The sequence below is a fragment of the Xyrauchen texanus genome, chromosome 11 (genome assembly GCF_025860055.1).
Source record: "Xyrauchen texanus isolate HMW12.3.18 chromosome 11, RBS_HiC_50CHRs, whole genome shotgun sequence".
Lineage (NCBI taxonomy): Eukaryota > Metazoa > Chordata > Actinopteri > Cypriniformes > Catostomidae > Xyrauchen > Xyrauchen texanus.
This window is the reverse complement of record NC_068286.1, coordinates 1523895-1547222: the sequence shown is the minus strand read 5'-3', so window position 1 is coordinate 1547222 and position 23328 is coordinate 1523895. Positions and strand designations below refer to the sequence as shown.

Sequence of the window (23328 nt, the reverse complement as noted above, 5' to 3'; positions counted from 1 at the left end):
CTCTCTGTGGCAACATGCAAAATACAGTATATCTTATCATTTCTGACCATCATGAAGAACTGATAGAAGCTATTAATAAATGAACTGATTGTTTTTATGTGCTTGTGATTTTAGAAGGTTTACAGTTTTTTAAACATTAGCTGTAGATCATTAATATTAAACCTCATTTCAGTTTGTTCTGTCTTTCTCTAACAGGAGGCAGATAATGTTTACGACATGTTTCGCACTAGATACACTTTGCATCGCCAGGCGTACCAGCACAAGACTATCAGCATTATTGAAATCATGTGAGTTATGTTTACAGTATGTGTGATGTGTCATTGTTCTGACGAGACTGTTCCTGGAGATATAGTGAAGCACTTTTCATTTGTCACAAAACTGTTATACTGTAAGTCATGAAATAAATATTTGTGTATAATTCTGCTTTAAAAGTTAACATGTGCTGGTTCCTCTTTGCATTTTAGGATCAAAGAATCTTTTCTACAAGCCAATGAACACCTCCACATCTCAGCAGCCATAGAAAACATGGTGGAATACACTAAACTCACAGGTCAGCGGAAATATTTACATTTAACTCTTAATAATGCTTGAGAACACAAATGCAAGGTCATCATGGTTCATTAGAGGACTTTTATCAGGTTTTAATTAAAAAGAAAATACATGTAAATCTAATTAGACTCTCATATTTCTATTAGATCACTTATTTGAGAAGATCTTGTACTCCACTGACGACAACCTGAAAGATGCTCGAATGATTCTTGAGGACATTGTCAATAGACGCCTGCCAAAGATTGTTGGAGAAGCCAGACTGACAGAAGCTGAACATAAAGACATCTCAAAGGTTGGACTGAGACATTCTGACATTGTATCATTAAAACAGATATCTGTCTTTCAGATGGATCAATGAACACATTTATAGTTGTATTGAAATGTTGTTTGGCAGATACTTTCTTATTAAAGCAAAGTGATATTGTGGCAACCCCACCAGTAATGTTCAATAGTTTGTACAAAAAGACACATTTGAAAAATAAGCTATCTTTCACCCTCACATCATCAGTTTTTACTTGTATCTAAAACTGATTATAGACTGACTTCTGACTCTCAAATCCTCCAGAAAACACTGAAGGATAATTGGATGACTGCTGTGGAGAAATGGTCTAAAAATACACTGGATTTCGTGGTTGCTGTATGTTATTTAAAACATTTGTTTCCAGCTTGATCTTAACATTTTAGCTTTGCTGGTTGAGTTGCGATAGCATTTGAAATCTCTGCTTATCCAGGTCGTCAATATGGATCATGGCATGAAGGGTAAAAATCCCATTGACAACGTCTATTTCTACAGCAAGATGGATCCGGCCAAAGCCTTCAAGATTAGGAAATATCAGGTATCCATGGCAAACAATTCAGATTAAATAAATTATGATTAATTACAAGTACTGTACACATTAATATGTCTCTAGAAAAGGACGCCTCTTGTCCATATAAACATGCAAATAGTCCATATCGGGGAATATTGTCAGACACCTCTTGTACTGACAGGTGTCCAGTTTCCTGCCGGTGAAGTTTTATGAAAAGCTTGTGAGAGTGTACTATCGAGGTACAGAGAAACGGGAACTAGAAGAAGCTCAGCAGTGCTTTGAGAATTGGTGCAAAGACAATTTTGGAATTCTGCCTGAAGAGGGAAAATGTTCTCAGGCTACATACCAAAGCAAGGATTAACAACTGAGGTATCACCTACTCTTCAAATAAAGAAAAATGCAGTTACATATAGTATGTTTAAGTGTATTTAGCGAAGTGTACAAATTCAGTTTTTAATCATCTTCCAGACAATAACCCCGTAAGAGCATTCCAGATCCAGATTAGCAACATTTTGACAGAGATGCTGAAGACATGAAAGAGATCATGGAAGAACAATCAAAGGACTTCTTCAGCTGCAGGGCATTTGAATCTCATGTGGACTAAAACAAAAGAAGTTATGCAAGTTTACACTGCAACTGTATTTATTCTGTGATGGATTTCAGCTGTAGTCACTGCTGTGATAAATATGCCAATGAAGTCTTTTATTCTTGCATTTTAGTGTTCTTATAATAATAATACATACAGCAAAAATCAACAGAAACAAATTGTTATTCTATGCAGGAATGTCCTGAGACTCCTGACTTCGAGAAAATTGTATTTGCAATGTACTGTTATACAATTTGCAATCGCAGCTTTTCTCAGTTGCTAACACACTAAAATGTAAATCTAATGGCCCAAATTCCCAAACCATTACGTCCATTCTCAAAAGACTAAAGCAGAGATGGCAGTTCAAAAGGATTTATTTACAAAAAATGAGAGTCAAGGAAAAGCGCTTCCAGTGCTGGCTGTAGATGGCAGATCGAACGAGCCTCTAAGGGCTATTGAAGAGTGTGTTAGTAAGAAGAGTGTGTGCATTGATGTAGTCTGCAGCAATCTGAAGAGAGTCTGTTAAAGCTGGTGTGGTACAAAGCAAAGCCCAGACGATTCTCCCAAGACACTGGGAAATACAGAGGGATCCTCCTCTTCATGAAATGGGCATTGAACTAGTGTGAGCGACAGCAAGCGGGCAGGTAACCGCACCTCTACAGACAGGCAACCATCAGAGACACGAGCATGCTCCAACTACACAAGAGAGCACAGTTAACGTTAAAGTGAACAATACACTGGCAAAGAAAGAGGGACACTCAAGGAATAAGTAGGGAGTGCAATCAGAGTGAAGCAGGTGGAAACGGGCGAGTAATTCATGGCTGTGAAACGTTGATCACATGTGCCGGCTTCACCTGTGAGACACAAGGGAGAGAAAAACAAACAATGATATGAGCCGGCACAAATGCTGGAACCGTGACAGCATTTGATTCTGTTAAAAATATGGAAAACTGAATAAAATTGGAGGGAGGTGCCCAGAAACAGGGTTGAAACCCAATAGACTAAAACTAACTTCATAAGTACATAACTGTATTTACAGTATTAGGCTTATTCGTTCTCTGCATTGTACTCTGCACAAAGACAATAAAGTTTAAGCTACTGTAATCGAATTGTGAGAACACATCTTTAAAGGCATACCTCAGGTCTTTAGTGACCCAGGAACACATTCTACCCCCATACCTCATGCACTTGGAGTTGTGCCCACACCTCTTTAGGATTCCTCAATCTCTCTTTTATATACAGTGTAAAAAATTAAATGAATAAGAAATGATCGTGGTTAAGAACCAAATGTGTGTAGGGTCATTAGAGACCCAAGGTAAGGAGGAGTGCATGTTGTTTCACAGCGCTTCACTTTTTCCACATTTTGTGAAGTTGCAGTCTTATTCCTTATTCGATTAAATTCATTATTTTCATCAAAATTCTACAAACAATACCCCATAATGACAATGTGACAGAAGTTTGATTGAAATCTTTGCAAATGTATTAAAAATAAAAAATGAAAGGACATATCAATAAAATGGGCAAAACCCAGAAAGTGTAACAATCATCCCTTTGATTAAAATACTTTTATATGTTTTCGGTCAATATAGATCCTGTTGATACTTCAGTATGTCGGATGTCATTCTGTTGTTGCTTGAATAAGAGTAATAATCGTTGTATTCAGGCCCTTTTCCTGACAGAATAGGGTTTAGTCCATCAGCGGTAACCATTTGGAAAAAGGGGAACCAAAATGCGGGACTGTCCCGAAATCGGAGGCTTTTTCCACGTCATAATAGTGTCCCACATTTCAATGATTTGAAAATAACAACAATAATATTAAACAGCAACAGCGCGTTTTCCTAAATCGAAATTACAATCCCACATTTATTTAAACATATACATAAAAATGTATTAAAATAAATGTAATAATAACAAGGAATAATTTCTGTAGGATGCAATTCTTCTTTTAATATGTGAGATTTGCTGGAACATGTCGCTTATTTTCATCTTTGACGTTATGTCAGACTGCACGATACACATCGTAACCGACTGTGATCGCAATCGTCCCGATCAGAGACTCGCGTTACCGGAGTGTTGCGGAAGAGAAACATCGAAACTTGCCCATCACGGAGGAGCATTTCTTTTCTTTTCTCTGAAAGTCAGGACATCAGCATTTCCATCGCTCCAATACCACTCCATCACGAGCATATACAGGCTCACATTTACAAGAAAGATGGATTTGGTCAAATATAGGCCCATAATAAGACCGATCACAAATACAGAAAAGTACAGATGTTGAGAATGGAGGAAGTCTTCAGTAATAATGAGATAACAAGCAAATATTCATTGTGGAAATAAAAAGACTTTATTATTAATATATCGACCAATAGATGGACAAACATGACGCAGATTTCTATAATTGTATTTGCTGATTTGGATTAAAACGTCCCATAAAAACTTAACAGTATAAATTGTTCAATCTTTATTTTAAGAATGAATTTATTGTCGGGCTCAACGATTGGTAACGGTGTTCGACTGGACAATATTTCTTCACTGAATTCTCCAGATATTGTCAGAGACTTTAAGGTTAGATTAGCTGAAACAAGTCAAACAGCAGCTTCACAAATGCACACATTTACATTCATATTGAATTGTGTTGTAGATGATTTAATCCAAATGCAAACACCAGTGAAGGAGACAAAAAAGGGCTTAAAAAGTTTCAGATAAAACAACGATGAAGCAGCAAATGACACAATAAATGAATAAAAAATGCTGATTTATTAACTGTGTATTTAATGCAAATCTTATTTTATTTCTACACTTCTCTTTTATTCCCATTTAATTTCTGAAATAAATGTTCAGAACAACTGAATGAAGTCTGAACTCTCAGTGTTCTGCAGGAAGTCAAATCAGTTTTTAATGAGACCTGATACACATAAACCAGTGAATGTTTGTCATTCTTCTTTTGTGCATTCACACAACATGAACTATGTATTTCATTTTTAAAGGGTTTCTGGTGAATATTTAAGGTTTGCAGTTTTGTGTGTTAGTCCTGAACTGGATCTTTTCCTCATGATCATCTAATGCAGAAAGATCATCACATTATTACATTGTTATTAGACTTATGAATTATTATAAATATCATGTAAATAAAGCATCGATCTCGACTCAACAACACTGAACTTCATACAAAAGCACAAAATCTACATTGTTCTGGTTATATAATCATAATTGATGGTCATTGAATGATCACCTGCATCAACACGTGAATCTTAAATACATATTTCCATTGTCAATTGTTACTTTAGAAATGAAGTTTAGTATTGTAAATATAACTTCAATACACAATCAGAACAAAACATCATACCATCTACACCCAGTAAAATATCCTCCTGAACAGGATAAATGAACCAGTTTTTTGTTTTGTGTAAGAACAGATAAAAGATTCAGTGTGTTCATGTGAATCCAGTGACACCAGTTCTTTAGTTTAATGAACACACAGATCGTGTGAGCCGCTGGTCTTTATATTTCCATTAAACTTTTACATTTCACACTTTAGATCAAAAAATCAAGAACGATATTCTGTGTCATAAGAACATTTGATCTAAACAATTATTAGTCAAATAAAAGAGAGATGTGAACAATAAATATGAATTGTATATATATTAAAAATGTCTTATATATGAATCATGTTTACTGCATTGAATCGTTTGCAGGTTTTATGCATGTATTGTGTATGACACACTTTGAATTGTTCGATTTTAAGTTTATAATAGTTTGATCTGTGTATCTGCTCACTTAGTGCTCGTGTGTGTAAAATAAAACAATGAATATAAATTTACTTTAGGGCTCAACAATTAATAGCAGTCCAGGGCGTGCGGAGTGACTCCAGTCAGGTCTCTTAAGCAACCAAATTGTCCCGGTTGCTAGGGAGGTAGAGTCACATGTGTTAACCTCCTCGTGGTCGCTATAACATGGTTCGTTATCGATGGGCTTGTGGTGAGTTGAATGTGCATTAGCAACAAAACAAAAAAGCTATTGAACATTTTCACTGTTACTGCCCAAGAAAAACAGCCTTCTATGCTCGTATTTACCAAAGGTGCCAATATTTTTGGCCACAACTGTACGTTTATACTGTACTGACCCAGCTACAGTCAGTGATGTCATCGTTCAGCTCTCACACCAGTGGAACTGTGGACCGGTTCTAAGAGAGGATGGCATATTCCCTGCCCGAACACCAGCTCTGGGACCAATTCGGTGGAAAAGGGATAAGTGAGCGTGTCTCCAAGTGTGTATGTCTCCATGGAAGGACCTTCTGAGAATTTGAACAGTGTGTGTGTGTGTGTGTGTGTGTGTGTGTGTGTGTGTGTGTGTGTGTGTGTGTGTGTGTGTGTGTGTGTGTGTTCTCTACACAAGCAGACTTGTATGTTCATTGAAAACATGTTGACTTTAAGTGACAACTTGCCCCAATAGTGCAGCATGTTGTCACACTACATGAGGTACATTATGAAAAAAATTGAAAAACAGTCAAAGGTTTAATTGTGTTCCTTCATAATATAATAGACAGAATGCCAGTGTGGTTTTATTATGATCATTTGTTTACCCAAGAGCTATAACACAGACACACACACACACACACACACACACTCACTCACACACACACACACACACACTCACACACACACACACACAACACTCACACACACACACACACACACACACTCACACACACACACACACAACACTCACACACACAACACACTTGTCATATAGACACTTCCTGATGATGTAATTTAGTGGGTTGAGTCTCTGCATCTATAAAAGTTTAAAGCAGTTACACGTCTCCATTATAGTCACTACAACACAACAACAGATCCTTGCAAAACGAGAAGATGTCTGAAGGTAAGTAGAACAAACAAGTCATGTGAGTTTTTTATAACAATTTACAGTAAGTTTTCATTTATTAACATTATTTAACATGAATTAACATTGAACAAAAATTGTACAGCATTTATTAATCTTAGTTTATTTAAACATAAACAAACACATTTTAAAGTCATATCTGATGTATTTATGTACATTATTGTATATGTTATCATTAGTTAAAGAGCTGGTCCAGTGTCGGCTCCTGGATGATTTACTGAGAGGGGCATTTGATATTTAAGGGGGCACACATTCACTTTATCATGACTGCCGCTACTGTACTGCTGGTGTTTAGGGATGTCGTCATTATTACAGTTTCAGACAAGAAATGCTTTATTAACACATGGCAAAAATACTATATATGTCATTTATAAATTAATAGTATTAATGAGTTTTTCATTGTAAACCTAAAAGTGAAGATCTTTGCACTTGTGCAACACGAACTCTAAAATGTAAGAAAAGAATTTGGTCTCATAACCATAAAAAGGGACTAAAATCATGAGTTTGGAGAATTTTAATAACTGACTGAAGATGATCAGAATTATTTAATACAAACGGGACAGGATGTTCCACAAGTCCTCCAACAACAAACTAGTGAGGGTATTATTTTTGGCTGTGGTGCTTTTAAAAGGATGTAATATTTAAGTGTGATTTAAGTTACTTTCAGTGTAATACACTTTAAGAACTTGTGTCTCTATTCATCTCATTATTTAAAGCATTACTTGTGTTCAAATTAAACACATGGAACAGTCCATTTATGTTCCTGTTATAATGCATATGGACATGTGCGTTTGTGAGATGTCTGGACAAATTAAAATACTATATTTTTATTGAGTGGATTCTTTGGTGTATTTTCTGACAGACTTTGAATTTCTTTAATAAACTGTGCAGAAGAAAAACTTGCGGGATGCCGTAAAGTTTGGTCTATATATATAAGCACTGCTCAGCTGTCGAAGCGCCCAGAGGTGTGTGAGGGGGAGAACCGCTGTAATACGCCGTAGATCCAACAGATTTTCAGAGAGAGAGATGAATGGAACAGCAGTAGGAATTCAGATCTGTGAATATATCCACTCAGCTTCGAAGAAGAAATCCAAGTGTGCCTTTGCAAGCAGCACTCCTTTTATACCCATATGTCCGGGGGAATGGCATGCAAATTCCACACGCCAATTCTCATTGGCCTTTTCTCAAAGAACAGAGATGTCTGGGCTCCCAAGAGTGAACCCCTAGTGTCAACTCATCGACAAAATGTAGAGTGAGTGACAGATAGGGAACACATTAGTCTATATGTTTGATGCACACTTGAAGTTTAATAGATCAATACAACTGTTAATCTTATAAAACATTTTAAATATTTTTTTAAGACTCCGTGACGGACGGCAATATAATACAACACTTGACTAATGTTATCACAGGACTGTTAGACTAATGTGAATGTCAACAGGTAGCAAGAAACGGTTCAAATACAGAAAGACTCCAATAAACCAAGTGTACAGCAGTGCATGTATTCTGGACACATTTTATTTTTTCATTTATTAACTTGACCTGTACTGTAGGGCGCTGTATTTTACTGTAATTAGCTTTTTGTGTGGGCAGACTCCTCCTGTTTCAATGATGTAAACAGATAGCAGGTGAAGTGAGATCGGGAGCATGGAGCCACTAAAACGTAATCCACAAGATCACAAATTCCTTTTTATGAGAAGGGTGAGCAGAATGGATAACTAAACTGTTAAAATTTGCTATATATCTAATGCCTGCAGAGGGAGTGCCAGTGCCACACTTTGGTCAAAGCAAACAGTTAAATTTTCTATTTATTTATTTTTTGTTTGTTTTTTGTTTTTGTTTCATTTTACTGATTTATTCACTATACACACTAATATATGCACATATTGTGACTATTAATCTGAATAAACAGATGTGAAAGCTATACAGAAGGACCGTGACACAGAAATCGTTTAGATCACCTTTGATTCGCTGATATAATTGATGAACTTGGTTTAAGTTTCTCACCGCTAACATGAATAGTGCAGTTCACTGCAATGACGATCGTGTGTTAGACTAAGAGTTCTTCCGAATCATGTTGACTTCGTCATGTTATCGTGTTGACTTCACGACAGAATACTATGCAGCTTAACACTCGATCAATCCAGTTCTGACTATATTTAACACAAATAAACCAGCGTATTCTCTGTTATCATGCAGACAATATACCCCCGTTCATATTTTTCTTCTCTCCTTCTCGTTACCTCTTTCCTCCCCTGACTGATATAAGCACAGGCCAATCACAGGTCCCATAACTGACATGGGCCACGGGATAAAGCTGTATTTTAACCAATAACTTTAAACCAAACACAACTTACTGACATGAACATGCCTAAACATGTACACTTTTGTAAAACAATGAAACTCTTATGTCACAAAACAACACATTTTTACATATACCCCTTTTTTTAAAATACAACATAAAAACATACAGAACTTATACCAGGGTTACACATTGATCAAATCAAACAACAATGTAAATAATATGACTCTTACTTATACTTTTACTAATACACTGTCAATATAAACTTGAGCAATCATGAACAAACTGCCTCCGCATTGCGCTACGTCTATTCCCCAACTACTCAATTTTGTACTGCTCCATGCTGTGCTATTCTCATTCGTGTTTCTTCACAACTACACCAAACTTGAAGGATTTTGAACACTTGAAGTTGAGTAAAAATACCAATAGTGTTACCAAACAAATTTAAATCAGTTCTTCACATGTTTCTATTGATCATTGGGGGTGCACAGGCCCGACGACTCCTCGGACAGATTTCAAGTAGGTTTGAAATCGCACCTGTATCTTGTTGAGGCAAGTAGGAGTGCACACACCACAGAACTGATGGTTGTGCGATCTGCAGACAAGCTGCCGACTCTAAATTTGAAAAAGTTACAGATGAGCTTTTTTACCAGCAGACATCACTTCTCTCCCTCTTCCCCTCTCACAGAAGCTGCCCCCCAGACGGCTGAACCAATCCTTACAAGACAAAGTAAGTATTAATTAAGTTGTATTTTAGTATTTTTCACATTAAAATAACTATTGTCATTACACATCCTAAATGATAGAAAAATGAATAGTAATCAAATTATTTATCCAGATAAAATGCAAAGTATTACTCACTTAGTTCACATGAAATTTCTTCTGTTTAGTGCATTTTATAGGTTGAAACGGACAATTTGAATTGTACAATGCATTTTGAATTTTGAGTTATTACAGAATAAATGGTAAATCTGTATGGTTATATTCATTACATTTGTGAAGACATAACCGAATATTTCTTACACTGAAGATTTTAAATAGTATGCTTTTATCACAGTTAAAAAAAAAGATGATCAGAGAGGAGTTGCAAAACCTTACTGAGAAATAACCTTCCAGAACAAAGGGTAAAATATAATATAAATGGGTAAATTGAGTTACATATCTGGTGCCCTGTGATTAAAGGGATAGTTCATAGTGACACATTGGGTATTATTAGTTAATTTAGAATATAGCAGGCTGTAAACAGGCTAAAACATGTGCTTATGGAGAAATAGTTTTTAGTTAGATTTGCTAATTCCAGCATACAGACCGCTCGTCAGACGCACAAAACCGCTCCAGAATCAGGTGAATATCTGGCCAGCAGGAGCCATCTCTTCTCTTCAGGACTGTTTTGAGTGTACTGACTGGCACATGTTCAGGGACGCTGCAACATATGGCGATTCTACCAACTTGGAGGAATACACAGCATCAGTGACCAGCTACATCAGCAAGTGCATTGATGATGTCACTTTCTCCAAGACTATCACCACACGCTCCAACCAGAAGCCGTGGATGACCGAGGAGGTGTGTGCGCTGTTGAGGACCCGAGACTCCGCCTTCAGAGCTGGTGACAAGGCTGCCCTAAGAACAGCGAGGTCCAAACTGTCCCAGGACATCAGAGGCACAAAGCACGCACACGCCCAGAGAATGCACAGTCACTTCCAGGACAGCGGCGACACGCGGCGCATGTGGCAGGGCATCCAGGCCATCATCAACTACAGGACAACATCAGTTGCCTGTGACAAAGATGCCTCCCTTCCAGATGTGCTGAACGACTTCTACGCTCGGTTTGAGGTACAGAACGACATGGTGGCAAGGAAGACCACCCCTCCTACCAATGACCAGGTGCTCTGTCTTACCACGGCTGATGTGAGGAAAACTCTACGTAGAGTCAACCGATGGAAGGCTGCTGGACCAGACAGCATTCCTGGCAGAGTGCTCAGAGGATGTGCAGACCAGCTGGCAGATGTTCTTACCGACATCTTCAACATCTCTCTGAGCAGCGCCGTCGTTCCAATGTGCTTCAAGGCCACCACCATCATCCCCATGCCAAAGAAGTCTTCAGTGTCCTGCCTCAACGACTACCGTCCCGTCGCACTTACACCCATCATCATGAAGTGCTTCGAGAGGCTCGTCATGAGGCACATTAAGACCCAGCTGCCCCCTCACTAGACCCACTGCAGTTTGCCTATCGTCCCAACCGTTCAACAGACAACGCCATCGCCACCACCCTCCATCTCGCCCTCACCCACCTAGATAAAAAGGACTCATAAGTTCAAATGCTGTTCATAGACTTCAGCTCAGCATTCAACACAAACATTCCCCAGCACCTGATTGGAAAGCTGAACCTGCTGGGCCAGGACACCTCCCTCTGCAACTGGATCCTGGACTTCCTGACTGGGAGACCTCAGTCAGTCTGGATCAGGAACAGCATCTCCACCACCACCACACTGAGCACTGGGGCCCCCCAGGGCTGTGTGCTCAGTCCACTGCTGTTCACTCTGCTGACTCACGACTGTGCAGCAATGCACAGCTCGAATCACATCATCAAGTTCGTCGATGACACGACCGTGGTGGGTCTCATCAGCATACAGAGAGGAGGTGCAGCGGCTAACTGACTGGTGTAGAGCTAACAACCTGTCCCTGAATGTAGACAAAACAAAAGAGATGGTTGTTACCTTTAGGAGAACACAAGGTGACCGCTCTCCGCTGAACATCGATGGCTCCTATGTGGAGATCGTCAAGAGCACCAAATTCCTTGGTGTTCACCTGGCAGAGAACCTCACCTGGTCCCTCAACACCAGCTCTATTACAAAGAAAGCCCAGCAGCGTCTCTACTTTCTTCGAAGGCTGAGGAAAGCACATCTCCCACCCCCATCCTCACTACATTCTATAGAGGGACTATTGAGAGCATCCTGAGTAGCTGCATCACTACCTGGTTTGGGACTTGCACCTTTTCGGATTGCAAAGCCCTGCAGAGGATAGTGAGGACAGCCGAGAAGATCATCAGGGTCTCTCTTCCATCCATAAAAGACATTTACAAAAACACTGCATCAGCAAAGCAACCAGCATTGTGGACGACCCCACACACCCCTCACACAAACTCTTCACCCTCCTGCCGTCTGGCAAGAGGTACAGCTTCTTACCTCAAGCCATCAGACTCCTCAATACTCAGAGACTGGACCTACACAAACACACGTGTCCTGAGTTGCACTTTAATTATTGTCACTTTAGAACTGGCTGCTACCTCAATAACTGCTGTGTGCATAGAACACTATCTCATAGTATGTTATGTTAACATTTGGCATTTTTAGAAAGTGTCATCTTTTTGCACTACTGTGTACTGGTCAGCGCTGCACTGTCTCTCACTGTGTCTATTGTCCTGTTCATTGTTAGTAATTTATTGTACTGTCCCGTACTTTTTGCACATGTTTGCACGTGCACTTTATATAGGTATGTTATTTAGTCTGTGTAGTCTCATGTGGTTCTGTGTTTGTCCTATGTTGTTTTATGTAGCACATGGTCCTGGAGGAACATTGTTTCGTTTCACTGTGTACTGTACTAAATATATATGGTTGAACGACAATAAAAACCACTTGACAAAGATTGAGGGAGTACTGCCATAAGACAACAAACATCACTGCTCTATGTTTACTATAGTTTTACTTTTCTCTACTGAACGTTTTCAATGAATTCAAATCTAGTACAACAACTCAGTTGATATTTTAATAACCAACACTTTTCCATTTGTTTCCTGCAGATTTTCAATGACCCCATTCATGGTTCAATTGAGCTTCATCCTCTGCTGGTGAAGATTATTGATACTCCTCAATTTCAGAGACTCCGTCATATTAAACAACTGGGAGCAGGATACTGGGTCTATCCTGGAGCATCACATAATCGCTTTGAACACTCCATTGGGTAGGGGATATGTAATTACCTGATGTAAATGATAAATGTAACACATTTTGTGTTAAAAGCATGAAAAGTGGTTTGATTAGTAAAATTTCTCAATTCCTCAATAATAATAAATAATAATCAGACCAAACATTCAAATATAATTTATTAATCTATCAAGTCATTCATCTATAATATTTTTCGTAAAGTAAACTGAGGTGTTGTTTGTGTGCTGAAGGGTGGCACATTTAGCGGAACGTCTGGTTAAGAGATTCCAAGAGAAACAGCCAGAGCTCAACATCACCAATCGAGACAGCTTGTGTGTCCAAATTGCTGGACTGTGCCATGATTTAGGTGAGTGCCACAAACACAGATACATTCACACTTTAAAGGTTTATCAATCACAGCCTATTAAGAGGAACACATCCCTCTATGGTGCTTCTCTGCATCTCAGAAACATCAAATATCTAAAGCACCAGCAGAGGGAAAATACAGGACATGTGACTTGGTTCTTAAAATACTATCAAGGCATCTTCAAAACTTTATTATAAAATTAAAGAAATAACAGAGGGGGCACATGGGGTGGCCATCCCCTGGCACTACCACATGCAACTTTCTTAAACTAGTAAATCGACAACACCAAATAAAGTAAAAAAAAATCAGACTTCGTCTTTATAGTAGTTCGAAGTACAGACTATTTCACTGATGCAACACTAAAAACAATGCAGAATATACAATACTCATGGATATCTAGTTTACCTTCTACTAAATACCAAAGTAGTATCATTAAGTTATTTATAATTCTACAACGTGACATTAATTCATTTATCATTGTTGTGGTTGTAACTTCAAATATTCGATAATTTGTCAAATATGCGTGTGCTCTTTATTATCTTTAAAAATAGGTTATTATGTTTCTAACGTCCTAAGGTGATCCTAAAATAATTAACTTTTCAATTAAAACAACAAAAAAAAAACAACCACAAGAGGATGGAGGGAAAATGACAGGAGCAATTGGACTGAAGAGCTACAATTTCTATGTGACAGACTGTCAAAATATGTTGATGTTAAATTAGGGATATACATTTTATAGTCGAGTTCTCTAACTCAAAAGAAAACGAGTAATCGATTACTTGACATTTAGAATTTAAGTTATGTATTAACAACATCTAGATTAAAAATTTACAATAAAACATTTGCACTCACACATAGAAACATTCAGGTCTTCTGAAGTGATTCAGTCAACTATTCGTTAACCCTCTGGGGTCTGAGGGTGTTTTGGGCCCTGGAGAAGTTTTGACATGCCTTGACATTTGTGCTTTTTGTGCTTTTTTCAGTTGCTTAAAAATACATTAATGGCTAAAGTCTGATAACACTGTATTCAGCACAAACTGGCTACAATAATATGTGAGCAACATGTATGTACAGGTTTGTATTTTTGAGAAAATAATGTTTATGCGTGGTTTTTGAAAAAACATTTTTAAGTCACTGAAATAAGGCCATATAACACATACTAAACATTTGTCCACAAGACTTTTGAGAATTGGATCTTGTAGCCTAGAGTTTATGCTACAAAATGATGCGAAAACCTGATCACTCATTCATTAAAAAACAATATAGTAATTTAAATTTTGTCAGACAATTTTAGTGTTAGGAAGGTCTTATGCGAGGAGGCGTGAATGATCATGAATATGGATTGCAATTCACACCTGAAGAGACAAAAGACCCTCCCCTGGGCTTATCAATGAGGGATAGAGAATGAATGTGAGGAGACTTAATGATCCAAATCAAGTTTTAAGTTAAAAGTAGTAATCTGACTATATATTTTCTTTACATACAGACTTTACTTAATTTTAGACCTACACTACCGTTTAAAAGAAGTCTGCACTTATTTAATCCAAAATACAGCACAAACTGTGATATTTTTAACTATTTTTACAATTTAAAAGAACAGTTTTCTATTTAAATATATTGTAAAAGGCCATTTGTGATCAAAGCTGAATTTTCAGCATCATTACTGCAGTCATCAGTGTCACATGATCCTTCAGAAATCATTATAATATGCTGATTTTCTAATATGGGCATATTTAAAGTGTATTTTACTCATTTAACCTGAACACATATTTGCAAGCACAAGCTTTGTTGATGATAATGAGGCAGCATAAACACTAGTTAAAATATAATCTAAACGTTCATATTATTTTTATATCATATCACATATCATATTTATATTATACAGTATACAATTTAAATACCTGCTTTAGCCGAAACAGCATTTAAATGCAACTAAACTTGCTTATTAGGACATATTTCAAATCATCATCACTTCATCGCTTTGTTTCATACGGATTACACTGCAGGAGAATATTTGTGACGTGTTTCTGAAATATGCTCGTGAACACAGAGACTGCTGAAAGCTCACCCTTTTTATTTTCTTTATTTTACAAAAGCACAAGGTTTTGTTGTTATTGTGAGTGTACACAAATAAAAGTATGCCTCAAAATGACCGCTGTAGTGACGGCATTAAACAACATCATGCACAGCGCCAACCAGTTCAATACGGCAAGATTTAGTTGACAGAATCCGTTTCATTGTTGCCCACAGCAGGCAAAGGCACATAGAACAATCAAACTGCAATATTAAAGTAGTGTTTTTACTAATAGAAAACTTAGAGGATTAATCGATTACTCGTGCACATGCCTTGTATAAATGGGCGTTTACTTGAAATAAAGGTCAAATAGGTTGTTCTACATACTTTAATGTAGTTACACTGATTTCAATGATACATTTATGTTTATTTTTCTTAAGGTCACGGTCCATTCTCTCATTTGTATGATAACATGTTCATCCCAGAAGCCCAGCCCGGTAAGTGTTTTCTCAATTCACACAGTGTCACTGTGTATGGTCAACCGGGTGTATAATTAAGCACTAATTAATTAACAGGGGTTCATGTTTTCAAATTACAAAACACTGTCACATTGAATTTTTTTAATTAAAATTTAACAAAGAAAGAAATAAATAAGCCATATGCTTGGTTTTACATTTATAAATGAGTCAGTGGCTGTAGGATAATGAACAAAACATGTCTTATATCATCTCTGGTGCTTGTTTCTCTTTGTTAGGCTCCAAGTGGAAGGTGAGCATCAAAAGTCTCAATATTTTATGATACAAATGTATTTATGATAAAATTATGCAAGTGTGTTTAATTGTGTTTTTGTCAATATTTGCAAAATGTGTCTCATATTTGAAGTCCTCACATCTTATCTAAAAGGAAACAGCAGCTAAATATATATATTTCTCATATATACTGTATATATAGTAGTTATTTCTACTGTACAAACTGCTGTATAAGGATCTTCTAAAATTAATCTTTCAAGAAAGTCCCTTTCATTGAATGTCAGTTACTGTACTGCACACTAATATACGCATGTACAGTTTATATTTCTGTTTGTTTGTCCATTACTTTCAGCATGAGGATGCCTCATTTAAAATGCTTGAGCACATGGTAGAAGAGAATAAACTAAGAGATGAGATGAAAAAGTATGACATGAATCCAGATGAAGACCTTAAGTTTATTAAGGAACTGATTCTTGGGGTGGATACTTCAGCAGAAAAGGTACAAACTTAAGTAAACTGCCATTGCAGAGCATGTCCACAGGTTATACAGTGTTTAAGTTGATCACATTATTTTCAATGTTCCAGTGGCCAGAGAAAAGAGCCAGGACAGAAGATAAGTCTTTCCTGTACGAGATTGTGTCAAATAAACGGAACGGCATTGATGTGGACAAATGGGACTATTTTGCACGGTAAATAAAACACATTGTAAAATTATTTTAATGAAGATTTTAAAACTACATTCTTTCAAGCAACGCTCGATCAACCCAAGATCAAAGTTTGTCTTAATGATTTTCTCTTTTCTATATTTTTATGATCTAATTATTGTTGTCATGTTGGGAACTTAGTTTCAAGAACACTTCAGCATGTGGGAAAGACTGAATAGTTGAAGATATAATAATTCTGAATCATTGTACATTTATTTCCTATCATCATTATAATCATTTCTTCACCATCTTGATTTATTTTAAAGAGACTGTCATCATCTTGGCATTTCTAAGAGCTTTGACCATGAACGCCTGCTGAAGCTTACACGTGTGTGTAAGGTGAAAATAAAAGAACTTCAAAAGCAAAAGGTGGAAACACAAGAAACTGACAAGGAAAGGCTGTTGATTTGCTTCAGGGACAAGGTACTTGATCACTTATACTCTGTAATTGACTTTGCACCAGAGTGCACTGGGAGTCTCACAACTTGTTTTATGAATCTGAACTTAAAGCATCCTGACACTGTTCAACTTTTAATGACAGCAAACATGCTTCCATAATAATGCTTTAAATCTTTAATATCTTTTACGCCAGTATTGTAACTCGTCACAAAAACAAAATTAATTTCTTAATGTGTAAAACTTTTGATATTAAACCCACAGTACTGAATGCACCTTTAAACCTTTAACAAAATATGCAACTCAGAGCCTAACAGTGATCCTCACAATTTGTTGGGGAATCCTTCACTTTTAGCACTTAATGGAGGAAGGATGGTCCAGTCTTCAGCATGTATGATCTTTTAAGTGTTATTTGTGTCTTATTTATCTTATTTGTGTATTTTAATCCTGCTCCTCATCCAGTACACACACAGTCCACATATAAACATCCCACACACATGGAGCCTCTATAAATGAGAAAATGAGCTGCATTTAAGAGACATCCAAAATGTGCAGTACTGTATTAACGGTGGCAATGAGAACACTGATCTAGAGATATGTCAAAGGATATCAATGGATTGGGACTGTAAATGTCAAACATGTTCTCTTGTTTTGGTCATCATTAATACTAATAGCACTACGGCTGCACACTGGTGGTGGTTGAGTGTAGTGTCAGTGAAGCACTATATAAATGTAACATTCATTTATTCATATAGAGGCTCTAATTACATTTAATGAAGTAACTCGAGTCCATATTAATTATATATGGACTGTTTTAGTAGGAGTGATATGATTTAAAATAACAATATCTGTAGGTTTATGTAATACCAATTAAGTAATGTATGGAAAATATATTCTGTTACAGTCGTGGTTCATTGTTTTTTCCTTCTCAAACAGGAGGCAGATAACATTTACGACATGTTTCGCACTCGATACACTCTGCATCGCCAGGCGTACCAGCACAAGACTGTCAATATAATTGAAATCATGTGAGTTTTCTTATCATAAAAGGGAAATATAATGTTACTTCTGTTTTAATAATTTTTGTCGTGTTAGTTTCCTGTTCTTAGCCCTGTTTTTATTTGATTAATTTAGCAGACTGACAGACATCATGCTGTCACTTGATAAACTAAGTTTACATGTTGCTTTAAAAATGTTTATGCTTGTTTCACTTTACATATTAGGATTAAAGAAGCCCTCTTATTTGCCGATGACCACTTCAAGATCTCAGCAGCCAAAGACGACATGCCCGAGTACACCAAACTCACAGGTCAGTCGACCTTTTCATGAGCATCATATTTACAGATGGTACATTTCATGTTTTTTTCTATATAATTCTTGGATTTAGCTAAAATAGTGTTTCCCTTTTCTAACAGATGCTATTTTTGAGACGATCTTGCACATTGACATTGATTCCCTCCAACTTGATAACACTGAGAAAAAGAAACTTCAGGATGCCAAAGACAAAGTGGAAAAAATTGTCAAAAGAGACCTTCCAAAGTTTGTTGGCGAGGCCAGACTTCCAGAAAGAGAAATGCCACCGGTAGGACAGAACGAAGTTAAACTAAAATAAATTATGTACGCGTTTCGTGAAATAATGCCAAAATAACATGTCTTTCTATTGCATTGTGTATAAAATCGAAATCAAGAGATGACTTCTGAATATTAAATGCAAAGGGCTGTGATGTCATCAAGCAAACAGTCTGTTCTGTCGGCGCTCCCTCCACTAATCTCATCTAAAAAATAAACTAATAATCAAAAAAAGAATCTCATCTCATGCACAGAATAATGGATGTGTTGAGTTCAGTTGTATATTACAGCGCTCTAAATTCACTTTAACTGGCCACTACAAGTTACTACACAATTACAAATGGAGTTTTTGTGGACAGAAGCGGAGATGAGGCTTTTCACCATATTGGACTTCAAAGACGTGACTTCCGACAGAAAATTACTGCAAGGAAATTATTAGAGAAATATTACTTGTATAATAATAATAATAGTGTTGTTATTATAATACATTTACAATTAGGGCTTGTTTTTTATTTCAGCTGAACAAATAGCCTGATTAAAACTTCAATTACAAAAATTAACCAGCTGTATTTGTGATGTAGTCTATACGGAAGAGGATTAGGGCCAAGCAATAATAAAAAAATAAAACCATCTCGAGATTAAAGTCATTATAATGCGAGATTAAACTCATTAAATTTCGAGAAAAAAGTCGAAATACAATCTTGAGAATAAACTCATTAAATATCGAGAATAAAGTCATTATAATGCGAGATTAAACTTAACGAGTTTTTTCTCGAAACAACGACTTTATTCTCGATATTTAATGAGTTTAATCTCGCATTATAATGACTTTAATCTCGAGATGGCTTTATTTTTTTTAATTATTGCTTGGCCCTAATCCTTGAATGGCATAATTACTTGAGAACTTGAAACTATTCTTACCAGGGATGTGATTTTTCTTTATTAATACAGAATGCAGTTTTTTCCAACCTAAAATTGTGACCCACGTGCCATGAGTGAGAAGACGTGCTGCTTCCAGCCTGATCGCTTCTCTTGCGGCGTGCACTGAAAATGTCTCTCGCTAGAGAAGCAAAGTATCAATGGGCATCACTGGTCGTGGTGCGGCAAACAGAGTTGCGAAACGTTGAATGAGAAGTTACTATGGTTACTTAAATTAAGCTTAAAGAATAAATAGACATAAAAAGTTCCCAATTGCATAACTTCTACACTCAATTTGAGTAGTTTTGTGCTCATCAACATCTATCTATTTGTCTAGAATATAAATTCTCCAAAATTTACATAATCATATTATCAATCAAAGATTGTTTAAAGCATTGCACAAACACAACCGATCGGCTCCGAAGAAAAACTCTGTTCGCCAATTCTCATTGGCCTTTTCTCAAAGAAGTAACCGAGGCTCTCAAGAGAGACCATTAGTGTCACTACATCGACACAACATCGAGTGAGTGACAGAAGGGGAACCCTGCTGAGATATCAGAAATATTATTTCTATAATTGAAAACATTTTTCGTGCTGTTTATATTGTGCATTTAATTTAATGCATTTGCCGTATTATTTATTCATTTGAAACATACATTATGAAAAAAAATATTAATTGTGGAATTCATATCAAACTAACCCCCTGATCTGCTCAGTCCCTACAGAATATACTTAAGGACAACTGGGTTAAAGCCATGGAAAAGGAGACAAAGGAAGATGCTGTTAATCCTGATGATTATGTGGTGGATGTATGTTATGTTAAAAAATAAACCTTTAATCTTCAACTCTTTACCTTTACAGTTTAAGATATTATTTGGAAATTTCCTCTCATTCAGGTGGTTCAAATGGATATTGGCATGAAGGGTAAAAACCCCACTGACAACGTGTTCTTCTACAGTAAGTGGAATCCCAATGAAGCATTCAAGATGGACAAGAAAAAGGTAAACCTGAGCCACTTCAGAACATTCAAGTTAAATATTAGGATTAAATATCAAACCATTTTGGTAATCTGCATGTATGCAAATCATTGCTTCATTAAGGCTTTTCTGAAGGTGGCTGTGTAAGTGTCAGCAATGGCAGTTTTTAAAATGAAGTGAGCTACTACAGGACATTTATTCAGAACAACAGAGCACATTGTGCGATATGCTCAACTCTGCTTTAATTTCAATTTTACAAAATGGTGAGATGATTACAGTTCATTTTGATCAAGGCATTAATTCTGAAACGTTTTGTACTGACAGATGTCCAGTTTCCTTCCCGAGCGATTCTATGAAAAGCTTGTGAGAGTGTACTATCGCGGCGGCACTGATGATATCCTAAAGACAGCTAAGGAGTGCTTTAAGAACTGGAGTGAAAACAACTTTGGACTCTAATAATGAGGTATCACCACCTCTGTTAAAAACTGCACCTCATATGAGCACGTATGAGCATTTAATTATTCTTCATTCATCTTGTTATTCCAGGATACGTCCCCAGAAGAGCAAAACTCCTAATGTGAAGATCGGCATCCTCATGATAGAAATATTCATTTGAAGAAGCAACTGAATGAAAGACACACTAGTGCTAACACCACATATCTTAGATGTGTGTTTTAAGATGAATAGATTGGATTGGGTTCATTAGAATATACTGTAGATGTATCATCATATCAGCACAGCTTTAGTAAAGTGTGTTTAATGCTTGATTTATATAATAGGGAATAATGTTGGGCTCAGGTGTGTTTTTCGAATAGTACTGTGTGATATCTTGGGATTTAAAAAAAGAAACTGCACCTATTTCCTGTCCTGTTCTATGAAAAGAAATGAAAGTCTGTGATTTGAGGGAAAGTAAAACATTCCTTTTCTGTTGGTGGTTGTTTTCTTCTCATTTGGCTATTAAATGTCTTTAAAGGGTTTTAGTCACAGTGAAATGAAATAAAGCTTCATCCATCACTCAACAAAATGTGTTTATATTTTTTCAATAATATTTGTATATAAATAAATAAAGTCAGAAATGTAAAAAGGCAGACACAAAAACAAGACAGAAACATCTGGAACACATTCGACACACTTTGTGTAAACTAGGACTGGGCAATATGGCAAAATATATTAGCACAATATTCTTTTTCATATTGATCGATATTTATCACGATATACACTCACATTTGCACATTGCACTTTTTTTTATTTCCAAGTTTGCAGAAGAACCAAAAATAAACCCTAAACAATCAAAAAAGTCTCTACAAAACTGCACTGTGGGCCCAGAGACAGCCGAAGCAGTGGGGTCTGAGGGAACTTTTCTGCTACTGAGGTTGAGGTATTGGTAAGTTAAGGGTCAACGTTAGGTTTAGGATTAGGGGTGAGGTAACAGTGTAACTACTGATGTAATTAAATGTAGGTACTTTAAATGTAAGTACATTGTATCAAATGCTTAAGTACAAAGTAGTTAAAGATTGAGCAATGTAATTATATAATAGTTTACCTAAAAATTAACATTTCTGTCATCATTTACTCACCCTTGTCATTCAAAACCAGTATGACTTTTTCATCCATGAAACACTGTTATAATGTGGATGTCCTCGTGGTGGCATAGTAACTCGCCTCAATCCAGGTGTGGGAGGACGAATATCAGTTATATATCAATATCACGTGGCTTGTTGAGCATGTTTCCTGGGGTACCATGGGGTAACCTCCTTGAGGTCACTATAATGTGGTTCTCGCTCTTTGTGGGGTGAGTTGTGCCTGGATGCCGCTGAGAATACTGTGGGCATCCACACCCCCCACTGAGAGCAAGAACCACATCATAGTGACCACGAGGAGGTTACCCCATGTGACTCTGCCCTCCCTAGCAACTGTGCCAATTTGGTTGCTAAGGAGACCTGACTGGAGTTACTCAGCAAGACCTGGATTCAAACTCTTGACTCCAGGGGTGGTAGTTAGAGTCAATACTCGCTGAGATACTCAGACCCCCTGTAATAAAAAATGTAAACAAAAATAAATCCTGAATATAGCCTATGATAAATTATGTTACTGTGCAGCTAAGACTCCAAAACAATGTTCTCCCAAGCCACCTCTATTACCTGGAGAAGGTTTTCCTGCGCATTCAGATTTCTATCAAATACTTTCGCAGGTCAGTCTCATGATGAAAATGTCACCGTAGCGGCTTTTTGCCTGCATTGTGAAAACGGCCGTGTCGTGCTGTTCACCCCTCAGCTCAGACAATCCTGTAACATCTTCTGTACGTATAAATAAATGTAAATATGTGCTGCAGTTTAACTTCTTAACTTAAGGCACCCTTAAATCTCTTCACAGATCATATCTGTCAGAACGAATGAAGAAATGCGGTTCATGTCATGTACTGAGGTGGAAAGTAACAAATATTGGTTACAGTACGTGAGGGAACCATCTGAACACGTTTAACCACTGATCAAACTTCACATGTTTTTAAGGTAGGCAAAGGTTTAATGGAGTCAAACATTAACACAATGTAGTTTGACATATA

General features: G+C 36.9%; 1 protein-coding gene across 3 annotated transcripts in view; it reads left to right on the top strand.

Annotated features, from left to right (window-relative positions):
- The window catches only part of LOC127651255 (deoxynucleoside triphosphate triphosphohydrolase SAMHD1-like), a 96833-nt gene extending 75056 nt beyond the window's left edge, over nt 1-21777 (top strand). For 2 of the 3 annotated variants that reach the window (XM_052137003.1, XM_052137004.1), the window contains exons 4-16: nt 13323-13438; nt 15893-15949; nt 16207-16220; nt 16554-16700; nt 16787-16890; nt 17172-17328; nt 18238-18329; nt 18525-18610; nt 18717-18883; nt 20505-20597; nt 20685-20789; nt 21090-21228; nt 21312-21777. In XM_052137003.1, the coding sequence (XP_051992963.1) occupies nt 13323-13438; nt 15893-15949; nt 16207-16220; nt 16554-16700; nt 16787-16890; nt 17172-17328; nt 18238-18329; nt 18525-18610; nt 18717-18883; nt 20505-20597; nt 20685-20789; nt 21090-21221 (1270 nt within the window). In that variant the 3' untranslated portion in view covers nt 21222-21228; nt 21312-21777. Of the gene's footprint in view, nt 1-12947; nt 13109-13322; nt 13439-15892; nt 15950-16206; nt 16221-16553; nt 16701-16786; nt 16891-17171; nt 17329-18237; nt 18330-18524; nt 18611-18716; nt 18884-20504; nt 20598-20684; nt 20790-21089; nt 21229-21311 lie in introns of all 3 variants that reach the window. The other variant, XM_052137002.1, reaches the window with a different exon arrangement.
- The last annotated feature ends 1551 nt before the right edge of the window (nt 21778-23328 follow it).